Source organism: Leuciscus leuciscus (assembly GCF_965113295.1).
Source record: "Leuciscus leuciscus genome assembly, chromosome: 4".
Classification (NCBI taxonomy): domain Eukaryota; kingdom Metazoa; phylum Chordata; class Actinopteri; order Cypriniformes; family Leuciscidae; genus Leuciscus; species Leuciscus leuciscus.
In genome coordinates, this window is record NC_138728.1 from 14,181,964 (window position 1) to 14,196,919 (window position 14,956).

Here is a 14,956-nt window from a genome sequence, read left to right on the forward strand (position 1 = left end):
TAAATCGGAGTAAATGATTTCATTTCGGTCCAGACCCTAGAGAAATTATTTCATTTCAGTCCAGACTCTAGAGAAATCAACAAACACTCCTTTACATCTTACTGGCACTAAACTAAAGCATTAATCAGTACGTTTTACACTTCGTTTGTACATTTTATTAAGCATTTCCTCAATAATAAGATCAGTAAAACATTTAGAATGTCCAAATGTACGATTATTTATGTTAACAACAAAATATAAATAAAGTTGTGCAGGGGTACAAAAAAAAATTAAATAAAGAAGTGGATTAATACATCTTTTTTCTAATGAGCCAAAAAAATTCGTGATATTTCTATGGGCTTGCGTCATGATTACGTCACTAACCTGGAAGAAAACAAACGCGATCACGTGACCAGAAAGCGCGCTGAAAACAATCACCGCATGTGTTTCACACATTCGACCAGACGATCTTCATAAAGTTATCCCAGGTTTGTCGTATAAAGCTTTAATATTTATTTTCATGCGCATGAATCGTCTAGACTCGTTACACATCAGTGTGCTGTCTGTCTCTGATCTGAAAGAAGTGTAGTTCACACTCACAACTTCGACAGTGAAAGTGTGTGGAGAGCGTAAATAAATAGTAATGTATTCATTATTATTACATAACATGAATGAGGTTCAGTAGAGATTAAGTTCTAAAGTTTATTATACAAATATATTTGAAGCTATATTTTTAAATGAGTTTCTACACAGCACACATTTCATCCTATTACAGCACATTAGATAGTGAACTTTTGTTTACCATTTCCTCCAAATAAAATGCATTTTCACATTTTTTTTCCCTTGTTACTTATCATTTAGAAAGGAACAGTAACTCCTTTTCATCCAAATAATAAAGATTCGTTTGATGGAAGATGCCAGATGATACAGTTCGCTCTGCAACCTACACAGTGCCCTGCGAGGACTATGTTCATGTTGTGGAGTTCAGTCCATATGACTGTGGCTCACCTGCGTCACTCCTGGCATATGGAGGAAACCAGTATGTGGTCGTGGGCACGTGTCGTTTTAAGGTAAGAACAGTTGTCCACCAGATTGATAAATCTGTGACAAGGGCACTCTAAAATCTATAACCTTCCTGGAGATCTACCTCACTACAATCCATCTCCAGCATACCTGTGATTTGAACATTGATGAACCAGTTCAGGTGTATTTGATCACAGGTGGGACAAAACACCCTAAATACGATTCAAGATAACTAATCTTTAATACTATATAGGGTGGATAGTATGTGGATGCAAGGTGGACAAAAGCACAAGCAGCTTTGTTGACAAAAGTAAACACCTGTGCTTACATGTAATTGTGTTATACTGACTAAATATTTTGATACCAACTATAAGTTGCATATGAATTTAAATGTCATTATTTTATATTGGATGTTTGGGGGAAAAAAACTCTTAAAGCAGCTCTTAAAAGTATTATGCGTTATGTTCATTCATCACACTTGAAATTAAAGGGATAGTTCAACCAAAAATGAAAGTTCTGTCATTAATTACTCACCCTCATGTCGTTCTAAACCCGTAAGACTTTCGTTCATCTTCGGAACACAAATGAAGAATAAAATCTGAGCTTTCTGTCCCTCCATTGACAGCTACGCAACTACCACTTAGACACATCAAAAAGATCGTAAAACTAATCTATATGAATTGAGTAGTTTATTCAAATTGTTTCTGAAGAGACATGATCGCTTTATATGATGAACAGACTGAATTTAGGCTTTCACATATAAACATTTACCAACTCGCACACCAGTTATGGTAAACAGAAGCTCAAACATGTTTGCTTGACATGTGAGAACCAATGATATTCATTCTCCTTTGTCGCTGTATGTCGCTAGTCTCTGTACTGTGAGTCGCTTGTGGGCGTTCGTAGTGCTGTCGCTCGTCTGGCCATATCTATACAAAATAGTGAAAATACCATCACAAGTGATTTATACAACTATATCATTTTAATTTGACTAGGAATTAGGCTCAAAAGAATTAAAAGTAACTATGCAGTTGAGAGAGTGTTTTTATATTACCACAGCAGTGTTCAGTGGATTAAATAATTTAATAATTTAATCAATCAACAAATTAAACTCACTCATACTGTCATAAATCACTAAAACATTATTCGAATTTGACAAATAATCAATTTTCTTGTCCCTAATAGTCAACATAATGCAGTGGAAACTGTCAAATGAACTGCAGCAGTGCTAAAATTGCATCATAAAATTACAACACTCGAACTATAAATGTATGAATTAAACTCACTGAGACTGTTGACAGTTTCTTTTCCATGCATCATTTTATTATATCAATGTATGTGGTTTCAGTCAAATAATATAAAACAGTGAAATCGTCCTCAAACTCTTCTGTCTTGCCTGCACCCGATACGGTGACGTGAGCTCCACTGGAAGTATTCTTTCCTATTGGTTGTCGCTCGCGAAAATAGCTTTTCATTTGCATAAAGTTGAAATTTCTGAACGCTTGACACCCCTACATTCTGTCGCCAACGGTCACTGTCGCTCATGTCGCCAGAAGTCGCCAGCACTCCATTGAAATGAATGCGATTGTGTCGTTTTTTTCGGTGCGTGTCGCTGGCGGTGTGAACGGGGCTTTACGCAGCACGTTTGAGCTTCCGCAAGAGGTTTGTTCTTGCGCGACAAGCAGGTTCGGTTGAGCTTCTGTTTATGTTCACTGGTCGATGTTTATATGTGAATAAAAGAATAAAAATTATATGTGAAATTCAATCTGTTCATTACATAGCCTAAAGCGATTGAGTCTCTTCAGATAATTTGGACTAAACTGCTAAGTTCATATGGATTGGTTTTACGATCTCTTTATGAGCTTTTTGAAGCTTCAAAGTGGTAGATGCGTATCTGTCAATGGAGGGACAGAAATCGTTCAGATTTCATAAAAAAAATCTTAATTTGTGCTCCGAAGATGAACGAAAGTCTTACGGGTTAACTTTGGAGCGACATGAGGGTGAGTAATTAATGACAGAATTTTCCTTTTTGGGTGAACTATCCCTTTAAAGGTCAATTCAAATACATTTCTGGGAGTTATGGGATATAGTATTGTATACTACCTATTTTGGCAAAAGTAGTAGGTTGTCTAGGATTTCAGATGCTGCCAAAGTACATTGTATGCATCCTATAGAAATAGTATACTGTTCCGAATGTAACCATTCATATCTATCTTTAAAAGAAAACACTCTTTCTACCAGGATGGTGCCTAGCCAACAGATCTAGTCTTGTCTGCATTGACACGCATTTGAGTGATAGTGCCCACAGCCTAGTGATTTGTATTTGTGCAGGAGGAAGACACAGAGGTCGAGGGTGTAGAGTTCACCTCTTTGCAAGTATTCATGCATGGAGTACGCGTGGACGCCATCGCATGGAGCCCTGAAACCCGTCTGGACAAGCTCCCTCCGGTCATCAGGTACGGCTTTGAACGTGTACTGCTTATTTATGCAGGGGTGAAACCGAATGAGACTGATAGATTATAATGTGACTTTGTGTTTGTAATAGAAGATGTGGAATTATGATGATCTATGGAAGGAGCACAGGTCTTGATGCCAGACACCATGCAGTTTTTCATCTACAGCCGGGTTCCTTCTCTTCATTAGAGGCTCAGACACAGCATATGATAATTGATTTATTTTACCGCACAAATCCTGATATTCTTTTAAATGTTAAGATAAATATGCTTTCTCTGTATTGCACTATTGAATTTCCCTTCCTAATTGATGTCTGAGTCAATTGCGATATTTGAGAGTTGAGATATTTTACCACACATGCACAAACATACTCATTATTGTTCAAATAAATGTGCCTTCTCAGAATGTTTTTATCACTGAGAGACCCATTTTCCAGGGATCAATTAATTACCAAGATTTGTATGTTCATGTCAAGCAGTGGAAAGTGTCTGTCACAGCTTTAGTTTGATCTGGTTTGTATCAAGAATTTAATAAGATGTTGTCAGTCTGACATGTCCTTCCTTAAGCTGTGAACTTGGGAGTGTTCTGCTCCCGGTGGGGAAGTTTCCTGTAGCTTTAGCAGCATGGGAAGGGCAGAGTTATTTCCTGGCCATGCTGTGGTCAGAGCGGAAGGTGTAGCGTGCTTAACTGTGTGCACTGCCCCTTATTTGGGTTTATTTTCTTCTTCATTGTAGGTGTACCTCTTGGGAATTGAGTACTAGAGATCTTATTAATGTTTCCTGGACGTGTGGGTTGACAGAGTCAGAGGTTATTGACTGGTTGACTGCCTGTACTGCTGGCATGTAAATGATTGGTATCGTTGTGATGTTACGCCATCTGCGCAACAATCTAGCCAAAGACAACTCGCAAATGAACATGTTGATAGAACTTTGTGATTGTAATTGGACCTTTCATGGCAAGAACTCGTGTGATTCTTATTTGTTTGAGGATGTAAGAAGATTTTGTGTCTGTGTGTGGGATAGTAACATTAAAATGTGCGTGCGATTCTCTAACTGAAAGTGTTTTTCTTGTCAGAGGTGAGTTAGTGTAATTGTGTGAATAATTGCAGCTCTTGATTAGTGTCAGAGCTGTTTTATTAGGTTTGGTTGGATTTTTGAACAGACAAATGTGAAAATGGCGTGATGAAATTCTGACTTCAGTTGTATGTCCAGTGTTTTATCTTGACTGTGGTTTATTACACACCCACATACATGATGGTGGCTAAATGCAGTGTTTTATTTTAAAAAGAAAAATTTGCTCAATTTTCAGGCTTTGCACCACAGCGGCAGACAAAAAAATCAGGCTGTGGACATCCAATCTCCAAAACAACTGTGATGTAAAGGTAGCTCTTTCTTGTTGAAAATTCCCAATATATTAGCAATGATTCTGCTGGTGTTATAAAATTACACAATGTGTCAATATCAAAATGATTTGATTTGAAATTTGATTCATTTCCATGAATCAGTTCAAAAGGTCTGATTTGATTCAAATGAAAAATCAATTGAACTATCCATGAGCATCATCACTCAAGGTTCACAAATATTATCAAAAGGCTGAAAAATATCAATATATATAATGTCAAGATGTTGACTGCACAGTGCACACCCATCTATCTATACGGAAAAGTTTGTCTTTGTCCTTGGCTGACTTGTTCACTGTATGAATGTTGTATTCCAATTTTTTTTATTTCTTGTGTTGCCTAGTTGATGGAAGGCCACACCAGCTACATCAATCATCTAGTGTTTGAGCCTGCAGAAGGAAAGCAAATAGCCTCTGTCAGCGATGACCACACTTGCAGGTTAGTTGCACTTTAGTCCGAGTGTATGAGTGTGAGAAAGTGAAAATATATATGTGTGTGTGTGTGTGTGAGTGTGTTCTGTTCTCTGTTAATGATGCAGAAAGTCTTGACCAAATTTCCACACTGAAACCCAACACTAAACACAACATGGCTCGCCGTTGCTCTGCGTAAGCGTCAACCGCCACTTGCACAGTGCAGTTTTTCTAAGTAATTGGTTAAACGTGGAAATCCAATCAGTAGCCATGGCTTTTCCTCTCCACGGCCACAGTTAACGAGCTTCTTGAATGTGGCCCCACCAATCAGCCACTGAGGTAAGTGCGGTTTCCTGGCAGTCAGAGGTAATGTAAGAGAGCACTCCTGGAGTCTCGGGTCTTCCCTTTTGCGTCAGAACCATGTAACTGACACACCTGGATGTTGTAGTGCTGTGGCCTGCCACAACTCTTTAGTCTTCCCAGCTTGCAAACCTTAATGGCTTCAAGGTGGATGAGGACCAAGACGGTAGTTTTCCTTATAGAGATCCAAATTTCAGCAACTGGATCCTTTATGCAGACCTTGCCATGACAGTTTTATGGTATATGTCTTAAAGTTTGGATGGTGTAACCATGCTTTCTCAACATGATCAGGTGATTTTGCAATTTCTGTGCCATTGCCTTGTAGATATTACATCCTTTGTTTGATATTAACCATCATCTTCCCCATCAGATCTGTGCTGAGATCAGCATGCTTGAAGCTCTGCTCTGAATCCAGTGCATTTCTTGGTGCACACAGCGCCTGTGTCAGCATGTGAACCCATGTTAGCACTGACCCATTGCGCTGTGATAATGTTTTCATACACTCATCATAGGGGTGGTGCGCCATTGAGAATAAGAGTGCTCTAGGTCCATCGCTCTTCTCGCAGCTGTTTTATTGATGTTGGTGGGGCTTCAGGCTGTGATGAAAGGAGGAATCGCTGATCTTTATCACAGTAGGAGATGAGACCGTTTCAGTTTTCAGCTTCGGCAATAATGGGCGGCTTCTCTGCTGGATCCTGGATGTGCTGAAACCCCTTTTGTAATCCCTAACACCCCTAAGACTGGCCCAGGGAGAAGCAGCTTATTATTTTGATTAAATAATAACCATTTCTTATGAATAAATCATGGCCCACCCGACAGCACAGTAAGGTGCAAACCACTGCAGTTACCATATATTACTAATCATGAACTGCCAGCTCAAATGAGAGATTTGATATCATGATTTGAGATTTGGTGTCTCGTTGTGGTCATGCTCGAAAGGAAAACAGACAAATGTTACCCATTGTGCCCCCCATACTTTACACATGCCCATCAGAATTTAGAGGCAGATAGTTGATATATGTTGCTTTGGTCAGTAGATTTTGTGTCAGAGTGTGTTTGGTTGGAGAGGAGAGGGGCCACTGAAGGGATCGAAGCAGGAAACATCCGCCGTAAGCCTCAGTCTCCCTCTCCTGTGGAGCCAGAGAAAACAGTAGAGCGCTCCATCTGCAGAAAGATTTAAATTCTGTCACGTTGAGAAAAAATGGGACGCAGGAGGAACAGCGAGGTGGAACAAGAGAAAGATCAGGTTAATGTTAGAGAAAGAGTGAACCTTTTCCAGTCAGGCCACACAAACTGCTTTTGATACAAATCTGGCTTTCAGCTGGAATGTTTTTGCATGTGTGACACTTTCCCTGCTGAAAAGATCAACTTTTCTATTCAGCAGCATATGTTTGGGATGCTGGTCCCCAGCATGGGATGCTAGTATGGTCGTGTCTATACAATGGTTCTTAACTTGCTTATCCAGCAAGCCTCAGTTGGTCTGCAGCCTTATCGGAAAACATTGAAATGCATTGTTCTTTTCAGTAAAGTTGTTCTTTCACATAAGTTCTCATAAGCTTTATCTTTCCTGCCTTTTAAGATTTTGCCATTTGAGGATGAATTAACCACCTCAATTATAGAATCGCCTCAAAATCAAGCAGTTTCAGATCTCCTCTAGTGTTACGTGTGTGTGTGTGTGTGTGTGTGTGTGTGCGCTGAGAAAAGAGTGCAGCTTGTTTCCTTTGATTACTGTTGGGAGTGCAGGTCACACAAGGAAATTTTGAGTTGACAGAGTTCACTGTAGGAGAATTAGGCATACCTTCTGTTCTAGAGGATGACAGATAATGCAAGGAGTGTTCTGTTATATAGAAACATAGTTTTATCCAAAATAGAACATTAGAAGTAACTTATTTGAAACCTAGGTAACAACTCCACTTGAAAAACAAATAGCACTCATCGCGTAATAGGCACAGGAGATTTGACTACAAATAAGACAGGTGTGTTGGAGCAGGCTGGAGTTAAACTGCAGGAAGATGCTTCTCCAGAAGCAGTTCTGGACAAACCCGCAATAGAGTTTGGCTTTACTATGCTGCTAAACTAATGACACATAACTTCTCATCTAAAGCCCTCATTATGCTTCTGCGTCAACTCCACGGCGTAGCTACGCCGTCACTCCAACGGCGTCGTGACCGTTTTATGGTTCTGCGTCGGGTTGCGTTGCATCGCGGTGCATTTCACCGCCAGAACGCTAGGGGGGTGGTGTGGTTCGTGAATCTCTTTCCTAGTTTGTTTTGGTTCCATGCGCCGGTTCCGCTTTTTCATTTCCGACAATGGCGAGCGAAAGAAAGAGAGTGTTGTCGCAGCTGGAGCTAATCAACGTTGAACAACAAATTATTTTATTGCAAATGTTTAATCGTAGAAGAAAAAGAAGACGTCAGCGAAGGTGGTCTGTACGACCAGTGCACGAAGACAGGGGAAGGATTGGCGAATTTGTTACGGTTGTTCGACCGCTGAGGGACTTGGACGAAGAAATGCACTTTAAGTATTTTCGGATGTCGAAAGGTCGATTTGACGATCTTGTTCATCGTTTAAAGCCGTTAATACAGCATCAGACTACACACAGTATGCCTATTGACCTCGCTCAGAGACTGGCAGTGACTTTAAAGATTTTATCTTCGGGTGCAAACCAACAGATCACCGGGTTGGGCTACAAAATGGGTTCGACCACGGTGCCATGGCAGGATAATGTAGTGTCCCGTGGCAGACTTGGTTAATTACTTGATATCCATGATGTACCCGTGAACATTGTATTGTAAATAAACAACAAACTTTTTTTCAAAACAAACATTGATTTGATTGATTGAAGTTTATTTCTAGCAACAACAAAAAAAGAAAAGAATATATATAAATATATACATATACACTACCGGTCAAAAGTTTTAGATCGGTAAGATTTTTAATGTTTTTAAAAGAAGTCTCTTCTGCTCACCAAGGCTGTGTTTAGTATATAAAAAACAATAAAACAAAACATATTTTATGACAATTTAAAATGACTGTTTTCTATTTTAATATATTTTACTCCGGAAATGATGTATAATCTGACCAATCACAGCCCCTGCGGTCTGCGTCACCGCGACGCGTAGTTACAATTTTTTGGAGGTGCACGTCAAGCTACGGCGGAGGGGTCGCGTCGAGGTTCGCGTCGACGCAGAGGGGTCCGCGGGGGTACGCCGTCGATTCGACGCAGAAGCATAAAACAGGCTTAAGAAGGATACAGTTGGTGCTGTCTTTGAATTTTATAGATGCAAGCCAAGGTTTCTTTGAAGGCAGCAAAATGTTGCTGCTTACGGTTTGGAACCACCTTTCAAAGGTGCATGTGACGCCTTAAAAGACGGTCTATACTGTCAGAAGAAATGTGCACAAATTTTACCTTTAGAGGTACAACAACTTAGTTGCAACTGCTGTACCCTTAAAGAGCCACGTTTGTACTTTCTACACCCCAAAAGGGTGCATATTAGTACCTTACAATATGTACCCTTAATGTAGTAATATGCACTCTTATGGTCCTACTATGAACCAGCTTACTAGGTTTTGAAACCAATCCATTATGTGAGTCTGGTGACGATAGCTGTTTTCAGGTTAATTTTGTCCTCCAGGTTCTGTGTGAGGTTTTAAAATTTTCATACACTTCATGATTGATTCAATTATACTAGACCAGTGGTTCCCAACCTTTTTTTGTCTGAGACCCCCTTTTTCCCAAGAAAATATTTTAGGGCCCCCCTTCACATTTAATGATATTTTCGCTCTTGTACAAAATATGATGTTTTCAAACAAACGGCATGTTTACTATAAACAGATATGTTTATGCACAAATAATAGCCTATAATATTGAAAATACAATAACAAAAACATTAGTAGGCCCTTTGTAATTTAAAAATGTAAGCCTAGGAGTAGCCTATAAATTTGCCCTTTTTTAAATGCAATAACAAAAATATCAGTATTCACACTTGTGTGTAGGTAAAAAAAGAATGAATATAGGCTATTACTAAATGACTTCTGTCTGGGGCCTCAATACTTGCATGTTATTTGTGAGGCTTTATCAATGTGAGGCTTTACTTTTGAGGCTTTTGGCGCTATAGCGAGCGATAATAAACTTGCGTTTATTAACAGAATAATGCGTCTTTCGGAAGAACATTGTAGCCGGAACTACTTCTCTCTCTGTGTGCGTCTATGACGAGTCACGCAGGTACTGGGCTACTCCGCAGCGGCAGCGATCTGAACCAGGGTAAAATAGTCCCAATGTAATCACTTATTATAGGTGTACCATTGTGATTCAGGATAAGACAAAAACACGGTTTGGAAAATGGATTCATGATGAACTCGCTCATTATATAAATTTTGAACAGAAAAAAGTTAAGGACTTTTATTTAATGCAAATTGCTCAAAACTTTTCAAAATATGACGCGACCCCCCACAGAGCTCGCTGAGGCCCCCTTGTGGGCCGCGACCCCCCTGTTGGGAACCAATGTACTAGACCACAAAAAAAGTCTCATTTTGGCTGCTGAGAGCACCTGAACGTAAACAACTTCCAACACTGTTGTTTTAAACAGGTCAGGTCTGAACTGTTATTCACATCATATTTGACAAGGAATTAGCCACTGACCTGGTCACCACCATAAATGTTTGTTTCAATAGTTCTTAACTCAATTTCAGCATTTCTCACCCCTGCCCCATCCTAAAAATCACATCACACGCTCCGCTCAGCTTCCCGGTTGTGCAGTGTGGGAAAACACAGACAAGCCAGACAGACCCTCCCCTTGTTTTCCCTCTTAGATCTTCCGTGACTTCAAACACTTCCATCTCTTTCAACTCATATTGTACATGGCTGTTGCGTGTTATCCCACAATGCTGCGTCAGTCATTGAAGTGCCTTATGCAATAGTAGCAGTATATTGTTTGTGATGCTTCCCACTTTTTTGTGTGCTTAGTGTCTTAATCCTCATTTGGCTTTAGAGAGCTGACTTTTCGCCGCCTTGAATACCCTGGCGATAGTCAGGGCTGGCGGTTTTGGTTTTGCGTGCAATTGAACTCTTGCTTGGCGAGGGGTTCTGAGTAAATGGGTTTTAACCATGTTTGTGTGGTGTGGTCTGAAACCTCACTCAAATGAGCTTGATCAGAGCAGAGATGCCCCAGACGCGGGGAGACAGTTCAGGAGTTCCTGGCAAATGTGTTGGGCAGAGCTTAGGTGCTTACAAAGACCCCTGTCTGGGAGCTGTTGAGCATGAGGCATGTCCTCCAAGTACCGCCCAGCTGAAGATATTAATCTACCCAACTGCACGGTTGACATTCAGACAGGCTTTGGAGTGCTTTTGGCCTTAATTTGATGAAGACTTCTCAATGACCTCATCAACTAAGCGGTTGTGCGTCTTTCCTATTAATGGAGGGCTTCTTTTTTTCCCTCTTTCTCTTCCCTCATGCTTTCCCAGAAAACCTCCACAGTTCTAACTCATTTGAGGGAAATTGTGGTTCTCTTCACTCGGGCCTCTGTGATGTGGTAAACCCAAGATCTGATCTCCAGTGAAACCATCCAGAATCTGATCTCCAGTCTTCTCCGTCCAGATGATTTATTGCGTCTGCTTGCAGGCCTCTTGCTGTACCTTTACTTGCCCTAGCGTGCCTTCACAAACTTCAAGAAGCAGATTTGGAGTGAAAGTTTTCTGTGCCTGGGAAGAAAAGGCTGGGAGGTATTGGCAATCCTGCTTCTCACTGGAACTCCAGTTCAGCTGCAGGAAAGGGTTCCTGTAGTTCAACTGGTCGAGCATGGTGCTAACAACTCCAAGGTCATAGGTTTGATTCCCAAGGAACACGCATACTGATAAAATGTATACCTTGTTTGAAGTGCCCTGAATGATAATATATCACTACTGTCTACTCGTCTATAGGTTGAAATCTAGTGTATCTATTGAAGTTGTATTCAAACTCTGTAGTCTTATGTCATCCTGTTGTTTTATTTTAGGTTAGTGGTTTATGGTTTTGCATTGACGGGAAGTTATTTTTAGCATCTGGCTTTTTTTCTGTGCCTAATTGAGCTCTTATTATGATTATGCTGCTTTTGATTAGTGTCCTGGTTCTGACAGTTCTTTTTTTAGTTTGTGTATGCCTTTGAAAAGGGTAAGAACACATGAGGACAGGGGTGATGTAATAACCCATTTATGGCCTGTCTTTTTTCCTGTTGCTGGCCCATTTCCTTTGTCACTGTGACCTCCGATTTTATTGCGCCACTTATAATTTGGATTAGATTGGGAATTTCTTAACACAATGGACACTAAAATAGGGAAAAAATTAAAAAGAACATCCACAAAGTTAAGAGAGCACATGGTTTGTTTCACTCCCTAGTAGTTTTTCCAGAGATTTTATGTTTTGACTATCAAGTGCTATCTTTTGGCCATCATTCAGCATGAACCATGTGGACAGCTGTAACATAATTCACCACAAAATCTATCTCTGCATTTTGTATTGTATTTACCTGAAAATTATATTGTTGCTTTCCTTCCTAAAGAGTGTGGGACCTTGATGGCAATGAAACCACTTCATTCAGACTGCGTTCCCCCGGTGTAAGCGTCTGTTGGCACCCCGAGGACATCTGTAAGGTCAGAAACAAAAGTCTTGTAGAGAACTAATGTGTACTTTTATTTCATAACATTCATTCTTCAAAAAAAAAAATTCTAGGTTCAAATTTGATTTTGAGTCCCAGATTTTCAGTGTGATTTCAGACTTAAGGATTCCACTGTATACCAAAATAAATCAATATATATATTCATTTGTTACAGTTGATGGTGGCGGAGAAGAAAGGCACTATACGGTTCTATGACCTTGTTACACAACATGCCATTCTGTCTCTGGACAGCGGGCAGATGCCACTCATGTCTGCTGACTGGTGTCTCACAAACACTATTAAGGTTGGAGCTGTGGTGTCCAATGATTGGGTGATCTGGGACATTACCCGTTCCAGGTAAACACAACTTTGTCTCTGTGGTCAACGTCATTGTTCAAAGTGTGTTGTTTTTTTGCAGTGAGTTACTTTTAAAGCAGATTTAATTTTTTTTGTACGGTTAGCATGACCCAGGCATATTGTCTACTATCTCCCCTGTTCTACTTAATTTAGTTTATCTTCCTGAGAATCAAGATTTTAAGTCTTACATGAGCTCCTCCACACTAAATCACCATAACGACATTCAAATGAGCAGTTTTTCGGAACATGCTGTAATGTAGGAGTGAATTAAACTGTCTGTAAATGATACTGATGTGTTTTGCCTGTAGTTATCCACTTGAGAAGAGGCCAGCTCATGTTGGGAAGGCTAGACATTTCAGGTACATTTTTACAAAAAATCAGATCATTCATTATTTGTTGGACTGCGTTCATGACTATAATGCTGGTGGCCTCTCTTCTACAGATGGTCAAAGGCAAATGAGAATCTTTTCGCCACCACAGGCTATCCAGGAAAAATAAACAGTCAGTTATTGGTGCATCACCTGGGCCATCCACAGGTTTGTAAAATGACGTACTTGTTTGTTTATGTGTTACCTACCTACCTCAAGCCTTATGGTACACAATTGTCATTGCAGCCTGTGATGATTGGTTCAGCATCTGTGGGGGCTGGTCTAAGCTGGCATAAGACCCTACCTCTTTGTGTTGTCGGTGGGGACCGAAAGCTGTTCTTCTGGATGACGGAGATGTAACCTGGATAGAATTCAACTGGAGAGTTTTTCTGTTTTGCTTTTTCAATAAATAAAGTCATATTTTTCATGCGCTGTCACTGTACTTACTCCACTGTGTCTTATTTTATAGGTCACTTGGGTTAGAACTCAGACTAACAATTGTGGGAAATGAGACACTTTTCTCTCTCCCCAATTTTTTCCCCTTTTTCTGCGAAGCATTGTATCAGTGTTTTTGGTGTGGTGTTCTGCCAAGCTGGCTTAAAGTTGAGCCAAAGGTCGCCAAACGGCAGGAGCTGGCAGTTTTCATTGCAGAACGATTGAGTGTGAGAAAAAAAAACTCTGTACAGGTGCTCATATAGACTGTCTCACTGACTCCACCAGGATAATAATATGCAGTCCCATTCCTTACACTACAGGGGAACTTCCTCCACTCGACCGTGACGCATGTGTGGTGGGGGAGATAGACGCAATGCTATTTGTGCTTCAACAGTTGAACCCTGAAGTTGAAGACAAGCATGGGAAACTGTAGTGCAAGGGGAACACAAGACGACGTGAGACGTGCTTTTCCAAGAAAAACGCAGTAGACTCTCAAAGGGGGGAACAAGGGTTCTCTCAGGTCAGTTGTGTGGGTAGGAAGGTGTGGGGCCAAAAGGTAGAAAAGTTGGGTCAATGACAAATAAGAACACAGTTGAGTTAGACACTAAAAGAATTAGTTTCAGATTTTTTTCATGTACTAAGTTTTTTTAAATATGCTCTGTTTATGTTGGTTTTATCCTTATACCTTGAATGTATTTTTTAAGTTAAAGTATTATTTACAAATACCATTAATTATTAATTCATAAATCATTACATTTTTGGAGAATCGCACCTCATGACAATAAATGCAGAGTTCTGTCATGAAACTGGATGGCACAGGCAAATAGGACTGCGTTCCAGTCCACTTTTAGACACGCACTTGCGAACTTCCCTAAGCAATTCCCCTTGGGGGAATCCCTGCCGCCATTTTGAAGTGTGTTCCACTTCATGAAGTGGACGAGGGAAGTTTATATGGATTATACCCCACCACAAACAACTCTATGATATATTATTATTATTTTTAATTTGATTTAAACAACTCAAACACACCTATATACATATAGAATGCTGCATTAAACAATTTCGTAAGGGAAAAAAATACAAAATAAATCAACCCCATAGTGGATTCTAAGTGATCAAGGGCTTAGCACGTTCCAATTCAGCCTATTGCAAAGGTTCCGCCAGTAGTGGGCACTCATTCAACATAAACAATGACGTACATCCGAGTGAACGAGACAGAGGGAAGTTAGCGAGTGAAGGGCATGACAATTTTGGACTGGAAAGCAGCCCCGGGCTGCGTTCCAGTCCAAAGTTGTCATGCCCTTCACTCGCTAACTTCCCTCCGTCTCGTTCACTCGGATGTACGTCATTGCGAGTGCCCACTACTGGCGGAAACTGCAATGGGCTGAATTGGAGCGTCCTAAGCGCTTGATCACTTGGAATCAGCTATGTAGTTGATTTATTATTTACATTTTTTTCCCTTTAAGAATTTGTTTAATGCAGCATCCAAATGTTTATATGTGTGTTTGGGTTGTTTTAAATAAATATATATATATATA

At 40.2% G+C, this 14,956-nt stretch overlaps 1 protein-coding gene across 3 annotated transcripts; it reads left to right on the plus strand.

The window, feature by feature from the left end:
* The first annotated feature begins 367 nt into the window (after positions 1–367).
* nup37 (nucleoporin 37) lies at positions 368–13,425 on the plus strand. 3 transcript variants are annotated; one of them, XM_082166666.1, is made up of 10 exons: positions 368–467; positions 841–1,049; positions 3,334–3,458; positions 4,765–4,837; positions 5,199–5,293; positions 12,163–12,253; positions 12,434–12,615; positions 12,924–12,974; positions 13,058–13,151; positions 13,230–13,425. In XM_082166666.1, the coding sequence occupies exons 2-10, from the start codon at positions 894–896 to the stop codon at positions 13,341–13,343; spliced, it is 981 nt and encodes a 326-aa protein (XP_082022792.1). In that variant the 5' UTR covers positions 368–467; positions 841–893; the 3' UTR covers positions 13,344–13,425. The 3 variants fall into 3 exon arrangements, with proteins under 3 accessions (XP_082022792.1, XP_082022794.1, XP_082022793.1); XM_082166668.1 differs by having other exon boundaries at positions 376–467; positions 878–1,049; XM_082166667.1 differs by having other exon boundaries at positions 391–464; positions 839–1,049.
* The last annotated feature ends 1,531 nt before the right edge of the window (positions 13,426–14,956 follow it).

Excerpts from the sequence above, each read along its gene's own strand:
- nup37 (XM_082166666.1), top strand. The coding sequence starts at position 894 with ATGCCAGATGATACAGTTCGCTCTGCAACCTACACAGTGCCCTGCGAG. Across the intron at positions 12,616-12,923 it reads TGGGACATTACCCGTTCCAG|TTATCCACTTGAGAAGAGGC; the intron begins GTAAACACAACT and ends TTTTGCCTGTAG. Across the intron at positions 12,975-13,057 it reads GGGAAGGCTAGACATTTCAG|ATGGTCAAAGGCAAATGAGA; the intron begins GTACATTTTTAC and ends TCTCTTCTACAG.